Raw genomic sequence first — 12,782 nt, forward strand, 5'->3', positions numbered from 1 at the left:
AAATCTTTAATCCATTTTGATCTGAGTTTTGTATAAGGTGAGAAACAGAGGTCTAGTTTCATTTCTCTGCACATGAATATCCAGTTTTCCCAGCATCACTTATTGATGAGACTGTCATTTCCCCATTGTATGTGCTTGACACCTTTGCTGACAATGAGTTCACTGCAGATGTATAAATTGGTTTCTGGGTTTTCTATTCTGTTCCATTGGTTTATGTGTCTGTTTTTATGCCAGTGCCATGCTGCTCTGATTACTATAGCTATAGAGTATAATTTGAAATCAGATACTGTGATTCCACCAGTTTCGTTTGTTTTTTGCTCAGGATAGCTTTGGATATTCTGAGTCTTTTGTAGTTACATATAAATTTTAGAATTCATTTTTTATTTCTATTTCTGTGAAGAATGTCATTGTGTTTTGTAGACTTGTAGAGGTACCACATTGGTGGTCAGAGACCAGACCTGAAGGAATTTTCTGGATTAGCAGACAGGGACTCACTTCTTCCCTCACTTTCCCACAAATGAAATCTCTCTCTCTCTCTGCTAGGCTGCCTGGGGCTCAGAGAGGAGCAATACAAGCATCCCTGTGGCCACCACCACCAGGACAGCACTAGATCTGAAGCTGGTACAGCACTGTGGCAGGCCAAGGCCCACTATAACAAGTACCTGCTGCCACTCAAGTCCCTGGGGCTCTACAATTAGCAGGTAGTAAAGCCAGCCAGGCTCTGTCCTTCCTTTAAGTACAGTAAGTTCCCCTAGTCCCCGGATGGGTTTGGAGGTGCGGTCTGGGAGCCAGGGCTGGAGTCATAAACCTTAGACATCTACCTGGTGTTCTGCTCTACCATGGCTGAGCTGGCACTGAATCTAGCAGGCAAATGCATTCCCACTCTTCCCTCCCCTTTGCCCAGACAGCCCAGGTGTCTCCACATACACCATCATCACAGTCCCATGGGGATTACTGTCAGGACACCACTGATGCTCACTCAATGCCCAAGTGCTCTCAGTCAGCTTGTGGTGAATGCTGCCTGGCCTGGAACTCACTCTTCAGGGCAGCGGACTCCCCTCTGGCCCAGGGTGGTTCCAGAGATGCCATTCAAGAACCAAGGCCTGAATCGGGGACTGCAACAGTCCACTTGGTGCTCTTCTCCACTGTAGCTGAGCTGGTATCTAAGCTCAAGAAAAATCCTCTTAACTCTTCCCTCAGCTTTTCTCAAACAGATGGAGTCTCTCCTCACAGCCACCACAGCTAGGAATGTGCTAGGTCACACCTGCAGCCAGCACATCTCTGAGTCTCACTCGAGGCCCATGGCACGTACTACCTGTTCACCACTGGTGATTCTTCAGTGCCCAAGGGCTCTTTCATCAGAAAGTGATGAATCCTGCCATTACTGAGTCCCTTTGAGGCAGCAAGTTCCCTTCTGGCCCAAGGTTTGTCTAGAGATGTTATCCTGAAGCTGGGACCTGAAATGGGGGTCTCATGACTCTGACCTCTCCTGCTGTGGCTGAGCTAGTATCCAAGTTGCAAGACAAAGTCCTCTTTCCTCCCCTCAAGTGGAAGAAAGAGGTCTCTGTCAGAGCTGTGAGCTGCACTGTCTAGGATTGGAGGAGCGGTGGACAAGCACTCCCCAGCTGCCCCAGCTGCTGTCTCTGTAGGTCACATTCCCCTAAATACACTGGCTCCAAGCGCAGCACAGCAGTCCTTGTGGCCTAGACAGACTTCCAGGTTTATTAAGGACCCCAGAGTATTTTATCCCACAGCAGCCAGTAACCTTTCACAACTCAAGTTCCAGCCACTGGGATGAACGATTCCTCTCTGGCTAGGGCTAGTCTAAATATTTCCTGTGTGGGTGGGCACAAGACTGCAGTCTTGTTTTGCTTTCTGCTACAACAAGGCAGCACTGGATTTAGTGCAAAGTCCCACAGTTGCTGTGCTCTCCCTCCTCCAAGGATGTAGCCCCTCTCCTCACCACAGGTCCACTGCTAGGACATGGGGAAGGGGTGGCATCAGCAATTCAAGACTGTTTTTTCTACACTATTCAGTGCTTCTTTCAGTGATATGAAGTTAAAACCAGGTACTGTAATTGCTTACCTGATTTTTAGTTTCTATGCAGGTGCTTTTTTTTATTTAGATAGTTGCTAAATTTGCTATTCCTGCAGGGAGCACAATTAGCAGAGACTGCTATTCAGTCATCAGGCTCCACCTCTGGGACTGCATACACTCTGAAAGACAGTCTTAACTGGAGTAACAGGCAAATGTAAAGAAATAAAAATAAAAAACAAAAAATAAAAACAACAACCCCAAACCTCTTACCACTGTCTGTCATGATCTTGATCTTCGTATGCTGCTCAATGTCATCAAGAGGTGTTCCTTCAGATTTCCCTAAGTGTCACCCACAAAGCCATTCTCGCTGTCTAGTGGACACTGTGAGAGCCTCTGCTGGAAATGCCTCCCTGGCTCTCTCTGCATACCAGCTCCAAGGCCCTTCCCTTTACAGCAGTCATGAGGCGAGACTGGAAGAAATACCCCAGGAAGCTCCTATTTCAGTATCACGTTGGTGCCATCTGTGAGCAGCCCCATGATTCAGCAAGATTTCTTGCACTCTCACAGGTAACACGGGGCCCCCAAAGTGCTGCTATGGTTGTATGAGTGCCCTGGGAACCTCTTGAGTGTGGTGAGCACTGGATAATGCTCCAGCAATGTTTCTCAGACTGCCTGAGGGGGAACACTGGAACTTCTAACTCATCAGCCCAATTTCTAAACACATGCAACACTCCTATTGGGGATGGGACAGGGGCACAGGGATCTGCGGCTATTCTGTATCTCAAGTTTTCTATAAAACAGAACTTCAGATAAAAGCAGGGGCAACACCAGCAAAAGCAAATTCACAATGTGTAACTTGAGGTGAAACGACACATTTTTCACAGTCCAGACGTCCTACACCTGTGCTCATTACAAAGAGACTGAAACTTGCACACAGCTTTGAAAAAGTCATAAAGATATTTACTGTATTATTATGTTCTGGTAGTACACTGGTAAGATAATGCCAAAAATATTCACCAGAAAAATACTTTTCAACTTATGATATTATTAAGACATCAATTTACCAAGACCTACCAGCGAACAATGAAAAATATGAACCGTTGTTCTAAAGCTGGATGGAAAAAGTATGTGGTGTTTACACCCATTTTCGTTATCTGTACAATGTAACCTTTAAAAATATTTCTTAAAGTGTTTAAGTTTATGGGAGAACATAAAGTACTGAAAAATGGTTAGAAAGTTCACAAAAACCATACAAACTCACATTTCTGCAACTGTAATGTTCTCAAAGAGCTTGCAGTAGTCCTCATTCCACACAGCCAAATCACTCCAAACCTTGGAGGCAAGAAGAATGGCTCCCAAGACAATCCTCTTCCAGTTAGTTGGACAAATGTCAATATCAGCATAACTTACAAGTCTTTCTATGTAAATCTGCAAAACAGAGCACTGGCCTTTGATTTCGCTCAGTTTAAGTGCTGTGATAAGAACTCTTATGAATGACAGATTTCTTCTGGTTTTGACCAGAAAGTAAGTGCTTATGCTTATGCTCTACAGAGATTTGCTTGATCAGGCTGAACAAGGGGCCACATCACAATCGTAGGTCAGATACTTCTGCTACCTACTCTGCCCATGGAAATTCACAGCCCAATTTTGGTCACAAGAATGGCCTTACATGTCAGCCAATGGCATTATGAAGACAGGAAGTGTTGTCACCTTCACACTCATAAAAGACAGCACACATACAGGCCCAGTGTGGATTAAAGTCATTCAATAAATCCTTAAGTGCCTACCACATGTAATGTCTCACACGGAGCTGGTAGGTAGATGGGAATTTTACAAGTATGTCAAGCTTGAATATGTAAAACCGATGTGATAGTGAGCAAATGTTAACCTCCTTTTCACAAAAACTCACCCTTCTGTGGCACTAGCTTAAAAAACTGCTGGTCAAGACAGCCTCCCAGTAGCTGCTGTGCAGAACAACATGGCAGGCACAGGTCTGTGGGGTTGTATAACATTCCGCATATTCAGTTGCTCACTTGATAAGAAATACATGCGTATAAAGGATGGTCCTTCTCACAGCCCCTATTTTTCACATCTTCACGATCATTTCATAAAAATTTATTCTGTCTTACATCATCTGCAGCTTAGACAATTCTGTTGGTTTTAAGGTAGAAACAGCTCCCAGTCGCTGTATCCCTGGGATTCCTCTAAACCTGCCAGGTAGTTGGCGAGACAATTCCATGAATTGCTTTACATCTATCAGACATCTGTCCTACAAAGAATTAGGCAAAGTGAACACCTGAGTAGATGAGCTGTGACGTGTTATTACTCAGAGGGTGCTCTGCAGAGCTGTATGTCTTTGAACTACTTGAACTCTTTACATCAAAACAGAAAGACAAAACTTTATATAAATAAGCAAGTTTATTCCTTGTCTGAAGGGTATCAGATGCAGAACACTGCCAGATCTGATACTGATCTGAACACTGCCAAACTCAAGTGTGTTTTCAAAAACAAATGGCTATTGAACATGACAGTTTACAGATTCTGCTCCCTTTCTCCCAAACTCTGCACTCTGAAATTTTTCAAGAATGAACCTCCCTCCCAGGGTCCAACTGCGTAGGAATCAGAGACCTCTGAAACAACATGGCAAGCCCTCTACTTCGCGTCCCCTTTCCTGCTAAGCTGCTGACCTGCTGACACTCATCCATGCCACGTGCCCTTCTGGGTAAGTTTGAGAATTCTTTATTCCCACTGATGCCAACTCTTCCCTCAGTGCAGTTGATCTCATCTCACTTTTGCAGCACACTGTTCCCACAATCACCTCTTTCTGAAGAATTTCTTCCTCTCTACCAGAGATTCCCTCCAAATTGTGTTTCCTTTGTCCCCATCCCACTCCCTACTCCTCTCCAACTGTGTCCTCTCACTGGTGTTCACAGCACCATCCCCTCATACCAGCTCCTCATCTTCCATCTCTCCTTCAGCTACACTGCCTGTCCCTGCTGACGTGATTCTCCCAAGGCTTCTCTTGCCAACAGGCATTTGTCTCTTGCGCCTTCACACTGACAAAATAAAGCTCTGCATACATTGCCATTTGCGTAGGTGTTGGGGCTAAATACCTGCATTTCAGTTCCCCTGCTCCAATCTGTGTGCAATACCTCTGATGTCTACCTTCACTGGTAGTCTGCATGGTTTGATGGTGACCCACAGACTGTCACTGCTCACCTGTATTACCCTAGTTGCTTCTTAACCCTCCTCGCTGCTTCCACTCTGCCTCCCAACTATGGCTTACTATCCCCAAAGCAGCCAGTAGAACCTCTTCATTTAGAGCACAGCACTCCCCTGCTCAAGATCTACCATGAGTTTCCCATCAAACTGGACTAAAACCTTAACTTCTTCCTACGGCCTATAAGCCAAAAGGCCCTGTGAGCTATGGTTCTGCCTGTGGGGCCTCATCTCCACTGTTTCCCTCATTCTTCACTCTGACCATGCTGGTCACCTTGCCATTTGTTCCTCAAACACACGTGAAACACATTTCTGTCTGTCTTGGCAGTCATTCTGCTGCCTGTAATGTCAGCACTCTTACTCGTCATTCCTTCAGTCAGGTCACTGTTCAAATGTCAGCTCTCTAGAGAGGCTCTTCCTTATCATTCTACCTAAAATAGTCCCCAATTACTCTGTGTCCCTTTATCCTGCTTCCTCTTCCTGCTGTTTCATACTACCTGAGAAAATACTTAAGTTCCATCTTCCTAGAACATAAGCTCATAAAAGCAAGAACTATGTTCCACCTGTCCTCTCCTCTACCCTGGCACTTAGAAGAGCAGCACAGGGTCAGCATCCAGTGAGTGTTCATGAATCAAGTCACTGCTTGGCAGCATTCAGCACTGTGACCACAGCTTCTCCTATCTTGAACTCTTTCTCCTTTTACCCTCTTCTGCTTTTCCTCTTCTCACTCTGGTAGCCACTCCTCTGGGGGCTTGTCCCATAAATGATAACAGTCTTTACTGACCTATTTTCTGTTCACTTTATCTGTTTTTGAGACAGGATGTCACTCAGTTGCCCAGGCTAGAGTGCAGCCTCCACCTCCTGGGCTCAAGTGATCTTCCTGCCTCAGCCTGCCATGTGTCTGGTGCCACAGGCATGTGCCATCACGTCCAGCTAATTTCTTAAATATTTTTTGTAGACATGGGCCTCACTTTATTGCCCAGTCTGCTCTTGAACTCCTACACTTGAGCAATCCTCTCAACTTGGCCTCCCAAAGTGCTGGCATTACAGGCATGAGATACTGTTCCCGGACTCACTTTCTGTTTTCTTAAGATACGGGGTCTCCTCTGGGCACGGTGGCTCACACCTGTAATACCAGCACTTTGGAAGGCTTAGGCGGGTAGATCACGAGGTTAGAAGATCGAGACCATCCTGGCTAAAACAGTGAAACCCCATCTCTACTAAAAACACAAAAAATTAGGCGGGCATTGTGGTGGGCGCGTGTAGTCCCAGCTACTTGGGAGACTGAGGCAGGAAAATGGCGTGAACCTGGGAGGCGGAGCTTGCAGTGAGCCGAGAGCGCACCACTGCATTCCAGCCTGGGCGACACAGCAAGACTCCATTTCAATAAATAAATAAATAAAATGAGATACAGGGTCTCATCATCTGGCCCAGGCTAGACTTAACTGCTGGGCTCAAGTAATTCCCTGACCTCAGTCTCCCAAGTAGCTAGGACTAAAGGCATGAAACCACCATGCTCTGCTTGTCCAATTTCATTCTACACACTTTCTCGGTATTTGAACAGCTGCTGTTGCTCTTCCTTCTGTAGCTCCACGTCAGATTCATGCTCTAGTCCTGTATACCCAAATGATGACTAGACTCTGCTACTGTGCTCTCTCAAAGGCACATCAAGCTTAGCCCATGTACAAAACTCTCCCTTTTGCAATCCAGCTTTCCCTCCTGCATCACCTATCTCTCTAGAGCTGGAAGCACCATCCTGCTTCCCTCTAGCAAGTGCTAAGATTTCCAAACGACCTGCAGCTCCTCGAGAAGGCCTGTATCTGGTCCAGTGCCCTTTCAGGGCTTTGATTCAAGTGCACAGTAGGCACCTTCTCCCCTAGAGTCTAACTGGTTGCTAAAGAAGTATTAACCTAAGTATTTTTTCACTCCTTGCCATGCAGTTGACTTTCCCATACAGGTTTGTTGTGGGAAGGAGTAAGACGATTTTTAACAAATTGAACAGAATTTATTATTTAAAATGTTAGTTTTACAAAAGGAATTCTGTAGGGATAATGTAAATGTAATGACACAGCTATGGTTTGGTAGACCAACTGGAACCACATTCCTGGGCAACTTCCTGAGCATGCACAGGTCATGAGTAGGGGTAGATTAACACACATCATCCAAGGAACAAAGAATTGAGGGCAGCAGCTGTTGCTGACAACATGCATCAGAATTGCCTGGGGATACAGCCTGGGACTCAGCTTAGACCTACACCAGCATCCCTTCCTGCTCGTCGGCCAGATGGTTTTGTTATTGCTCCCCATTCCAAGCCCTCCACATGTTCTGGATATGTATGCACTGTGTTTACTGAAGTGTTGGGGGAGAAATCAGAAATCCCTTCTGCTGCCTTTAATAGCAGTTGTTCTGTGATGAGAAAGGCAATTGTGACATTTTAAGCCATAATGATGATTCAACTGAAATGTATATATTCTCTTAAAATTCTGAGATAATTTCAGAAACCTACTGTTATTTAAAAATAGGACCATACCACCTTGTTTACAAGAAGAATTTCTAAAGCTGCTTTATAAATAGAAAATATCTTACCAAACTGACGATTGCAAATTCAGCTGTTAGCCTTACGGCTTTAAACAGAGTATGAACAAATCTGAAAATAAATTTGTGTTCAGGATCATACTTAAAATATTCCTCCAAAACCTCTTCTCGCTGAAAGAAGAAAAGATGTAACGTAAGTATCCACTGAAGAAAACAACCTGAGGTGCTCTGAAGACAGCAGTGTTCACATTTGTGCCCATGTGTCACGATAATTTTGATTGGTGAGATGTCTTTTACTGTTTACAAAATGAACAGTAGGATCGTGAAATACCATAATGATTTAATACTCATCAACATTCACTTAAAAATAATATGAGCTTAAGCTCAGAAAATTTTATGTTCTTTTTCATCCTTTCCCCCACATAACTCCATCCAAATGCAAGCTACTAGTAGGCTTTAATGTCTTACTGACAGTATGTCATTCTTCCCTGCAATAAACTTTGAAAAAAATATAGTTTCCTGTAACCATGAGGCTCTAAGCATGTGCTGATAAATACAATAGTCACTAGCCACATGTGGCTATTATGTACCTGAGGAAGTACATTTTTAAATTTTTACACCATGTAAGTTGATATAAACTTAAATTCTTCTTATTTTTTGTTTGTTTGTTTGCTTTATTTTTTGAGATGGATTTTTGCTCTTGTTGCCCAGGCTGGAATGCAATGGTGTGATCTTGGCTCACTGCAACCTCCACCTCCTGGGTTCAAGCAATTCTTCTATCTCAGCCTCCTGAGTAGCTGGGATTACAGACACAAGCCACCATGTCTGGCCAATTTTTGTATTTTTAGTAGAGACAGGGTTTCATCATATTGGTCAGGCTGGTCTCAAACTCCTCACCCCCAATGATCCTCCCGCCTCGGCCTCCCAAAGTGCTGCAATTACAAAGGTATGAGTCACTGCACCCAGCAAACTTATTAATTATTTATTTTTATGAAGAGGGTTAAATTATTTTTAATCCTCTTCATAAAAATCATGCTTCTGTGTTAAAAGTATTTACATATACTTATATTGCTTGATACTATTGACAATTATCTTTTAAAAAGATAGGTTTTCTGTTATTTGGATAGTATATTTACTCACAATAGCTCACTAATTAAATATACCTGCAGATCAGTTCTTATTCCAGCATGTTCTTTTTACAACACTTTTAAAATAAGATGACTAGATGCCACATGAAATGGGGAGCAAGACTTAAAAACAGATGCCTTTGACTGAGGGCATGAAACAGATACAAATCTGTGATGAAAATACAAACTCAGGCCAGGCATGGTGGCTCACGCCTGTAATCCCAGTATTTTGGGAGGCTGAGGCGGGAGGATCCCGAGGTCAGGAGATGGAGACCATCCTGGCTAACACGGTGAAACCCCAACTCTACTAAAAACACAAAAAATTAGCTGGGCGAGGTGGCGGGCGCCTGTAGTCCCAGCTGCTCAGGAGGCTGAGGCAGGAGAACAGTGTGAACCCAGGAGGCAGAGCTTGCAGTGAACCGAGATCACGCCACTGCACTCCAGCCTGGACAACAGAGCGAGACTCTCTCAAAAAAAGAAAAATAAAGGAAAATACAAACTCAATAAAAGTGATACTTACTGGGCCAGGTGCAGTGGCTCATGCCTGTAATCCCATCACTTTGGGAGGCTGAGGTCAGGAATTCAAAACCAGCCTGGCTAACACGGTGAACCCCATCTCTACTAAAAATACAAAATTAGCTGGGCATGGTGGCAGCACCTGTAATCCCAGCTACTTGGAAGGCTGAGGCAGGAGGATTGCTTGAACCTGGGAGGCAGAGGTTCCAGTGAGGCAAGATGGCACCATTGCACTCCAGCCTGGGCAACAAGAGTGAAACTCCATCTCAAAAAAAAAAAAAAAAAAAAAATAAGTGACACTTACTGTAAGTGGGTGTAACCGTTCATCAAATATGCCCAAAGATCTATCTGCATCTCTATAAAATAAGAATATGCATTACTTCAAAAACTGTTAATATCTTAGTATAATATCTGTTTAGTAAAATAATGCCTCCTATGTGCCTATGTACTTTGGTGTTTACTTCACCCAAGCAAATGGTTTTTACAAATTCTTGATACTGACTTGCAGAGGGTTTCCTGACCTCTTCTTCCTCAGCACAGCACGTCCTGTACTGTGAAGTCTTTTATACCATAACCAGTCAGAACTGCCTGTAAGTATTGACCCTCCCTAACAGGCAATGGCAATAAACCAAACACATTTTCACACCTCTAACCACACACTGAAACACAGGAACGTTTTACAAATCAGTAGTGGTGAGCAGTAATCTCTTTAGAACTTTAATACATGTAAATGTGATTCAGATTTGCTAGCTTCCTTTAATTTAAACTACTGAAAATAATAAATACATCATGAGAATATACTACAGGGAACTAAAGAGAAACATCAATTTCATTTAAAAATACAGCTGGCCAGTGCAGTGGCTCATGCCTGTAGAATCCCAGCACTTTGGGAGGCCAAACCGGCAGATCACTTGAGCTCCTTTAGGAGTTCGAGACCAGCCTGGGCAACATGACAAAACCCTGTCTCTACCAAAAGTACAAAAAAAATTATCCAGGCATGCTGACACACGTCTATGGTCCCAGCTACTCAGAAGCCTGAGGTGAGAGAATTGCTTGAGCTGAGATCATGCCAATGGACTTCAGCCAAGTGACACAGTGAAACTCAGTCTAAAAATCAGCTACAACTATCATTCTCAAAAATAAATGAAGTGAAGCTATTACTCATTCACAAGGAAATGTGTCACTCATGTCACAAGGAAAATAAGTATTTGTTTCCAATGATAAAATTTAACCTTTCCTGAGGACTTTGAAAAACTTGTTCCTTCTACTGTAAGCTTGATAGCTTCTCAATACTTAAAGATGTTTAAAAATAAGATTGGTGGTTAAATTTAAAAAGTGATTTTTGATACAATAAAACATAAACCAATATTTTCCAAATAACTAATGCATATTATAAATGCAAGTATGTGGGGAAATAACCACTTATTGTGCAAGAATGATCGGTGAGTACTGAGAAAATACATTTGTGAATATGTAAAATGCCACTGTAACTAATTTAAGAAACCAGCACTTGTGAAGTTTTGATTTAGTATTAAAGAATACCCACAACTGTCTTAAAGCTTTAAAAATGCACCTTTTACCAACTACTTATTTGCATAAGGCTAGGTCATCTTATTGCTTCTTTAAAGCAAATTACAAAGAAAGCACTAGAGAATTCAGCTGGCTCCTATTAAGCTCAACACTACAGATTTTCAATAATACAAATACACGACACACTTTTTACCATAAAAAAGTTATCTTTTCCTTTAAAAATTTATGTTAACAATATTGTTCTCAAGGAGTATTTTCTGTTGTTACAATCTGAGTCATTGGTTACTACTGACATCTAGTTGGTAGAGGCCATCATTGCTGCTAAACTTTCTGCAATGCACAGGACAGTCCTCATGACAAAGCATTATCTAGCTCACAATATCAATAGTGTTAAGGCTGTGAAATCCAAACTAAAAATAGAGTTTGAAAAAATATCAATTTTATGTTTCTATCACAGTAAATATCAATATAATCAATATAAAATCATACTCACTGGGATACTCTATCATTTAAGAATTTACAAAGTCTCAAGGACCAAAGAAAAAACAAATAATTTGCTTAGATATTTTAGTACACACAATACAGCTTATGATGTCTAGAGCTGTGACCTAACACTGAGCTTGATATCATGCAAAGTAATTAGCCAGAATAACAAGACAGGTTTTAAAAAAGCTCACCTTTGCTTGATATGATAATATATCGCCAAGGTCACACTGTGGAAGGAAAAAAAAAATATTCACAACAATAAATGTTATCACCTGTTAGGCTTGAAGACATTTTTTAAAAGGGGGGCAGAGGAAACTCTCCTAGCAGCTCTGAAATTCAAATCTTATATTTCAGAACAGTACCATAAGGGTACTTTCTTGTTTTCATTTCTAGGCTTTTAGCAAAAATATGAGAATCAAAATGCAAGGCAGTATGCTTTTAGAAGACATATTTCTGTTGATGATTATAATATATAAGTAATAACATATTTCCCTGTTATATGCTCTTCTACCCACAAAACCTTTCATCTTATGAAATTTATTTTACGCATTTATTTATTTTTTGACCCAGAGTCTCACTCTGTCACCCAGACTGGAGTGTAGTGGCGTGATCTTGGCTTACTAAAACTTCCACCTCCCAGGTAAAAGCGATTCTCATGCCTCAGCCTCCCAAGTAGCTGGAACTACAGGTTTGTGCCACTATGCCCAGCTAATTTTTCTATTTTTAGTGGGGACAGGGTCTCGCCATGATGGCCAGGTTGGTCTCAAACTCCTGGCCTCAAGTGATTCACCTGCCTCGGAACTCCCAAAGTGCTGGGATTATAGGCATGAGCCACCGCACACAGCCTCGTGCAGTTTACATCTATGCGTCCATATGTTTAAACCATTTAGTAGTAGTGTTTTCTTTTTTAAGATGTTAGGCCCTGCATTTCAGTTTAGTTCACTATCTCCTACCACCCATTTTTAATTATTTCCCTAAAAATACATAATGAAAGTGCTTTATAACAAATAAAATTATTTGAAATCACTTTTGCATAATTATTAAAAAATATATTAGTAAGCATAAGCACACGGAAATCAATGATAGGTGCGGTGATCCTAAAATAAGCCATGCTGGCAAGGCAGTGTAACAGGACACAGAGTAATATGAATGGCAGTTACCTTCAATTATTTTAACTGAAATATTTATGAACAGATACACCTCTTCAGATATATGTAACTGTATTCCTAAGTTATTCACAGATGCTGCGTATCACAAAACAAGAGGTTCTCTTACATACGTTATGTGCTTCCATTTGCCCTCAGCATCTAGAATGAGGCTCAAAATAACTGA

At 42.2% G+C, this 12,782-nt stretch overlaps 1 protein-coding gene across 2 annotated transcripts in view; it reads right to left on the bottom strand.

The window, feature by feature from the left end:
- LOC105503877 (cyclin-Y-like protein 2) overlaps positions 1–12,782 on the bottom strand; it is a 41,404-nt gene that overhangs the window by 8,826 nt on the left and 19,796 nt on the right. Inside the window, exons 5-8 of one of the 2 annotated variants that reach the window (XM_011930976.1) lie at positions 11,642–11,677; positions 9,739–9,790; positions 7,843–7,962; positions 3,299–3,465 (exon numbers count right to left, since the gene is read on the bottom strand). In XM_011930976.1, coding sequence (XP_011786366.1) covers positions 3,299–3,465; positions 7,843–7,962; positions 9,739–9,790; positions 11,642–11,677 — 375 coding nt within the window. The remainder of the gene's footprint in view (positions 1–3,298; positions 3,466–7,842; positions 7,963–9,738; positions 9,791–11,641; positions 11,678–12,782) is intronic. The other variant, XR_001000543.1, reaches the window with a different exon arrangement.

This window comes from Colobus angolensis, unplaced genomic scaffold (assembly GCF_000951035.1).
Source record: "Colobus angolensis palliatus isolate OR3802 unplaced genomic scaffold, Cang.pa_1.0 Scaffold888, whole genome shotgun sequence".
In the NCBI taxonomy this organism is placed as follows: Eukaryota; Metazoa; Chordata; class Mammalia; order Primates; family Cercopithecidae; genus Colobus; species Colobus angolensis.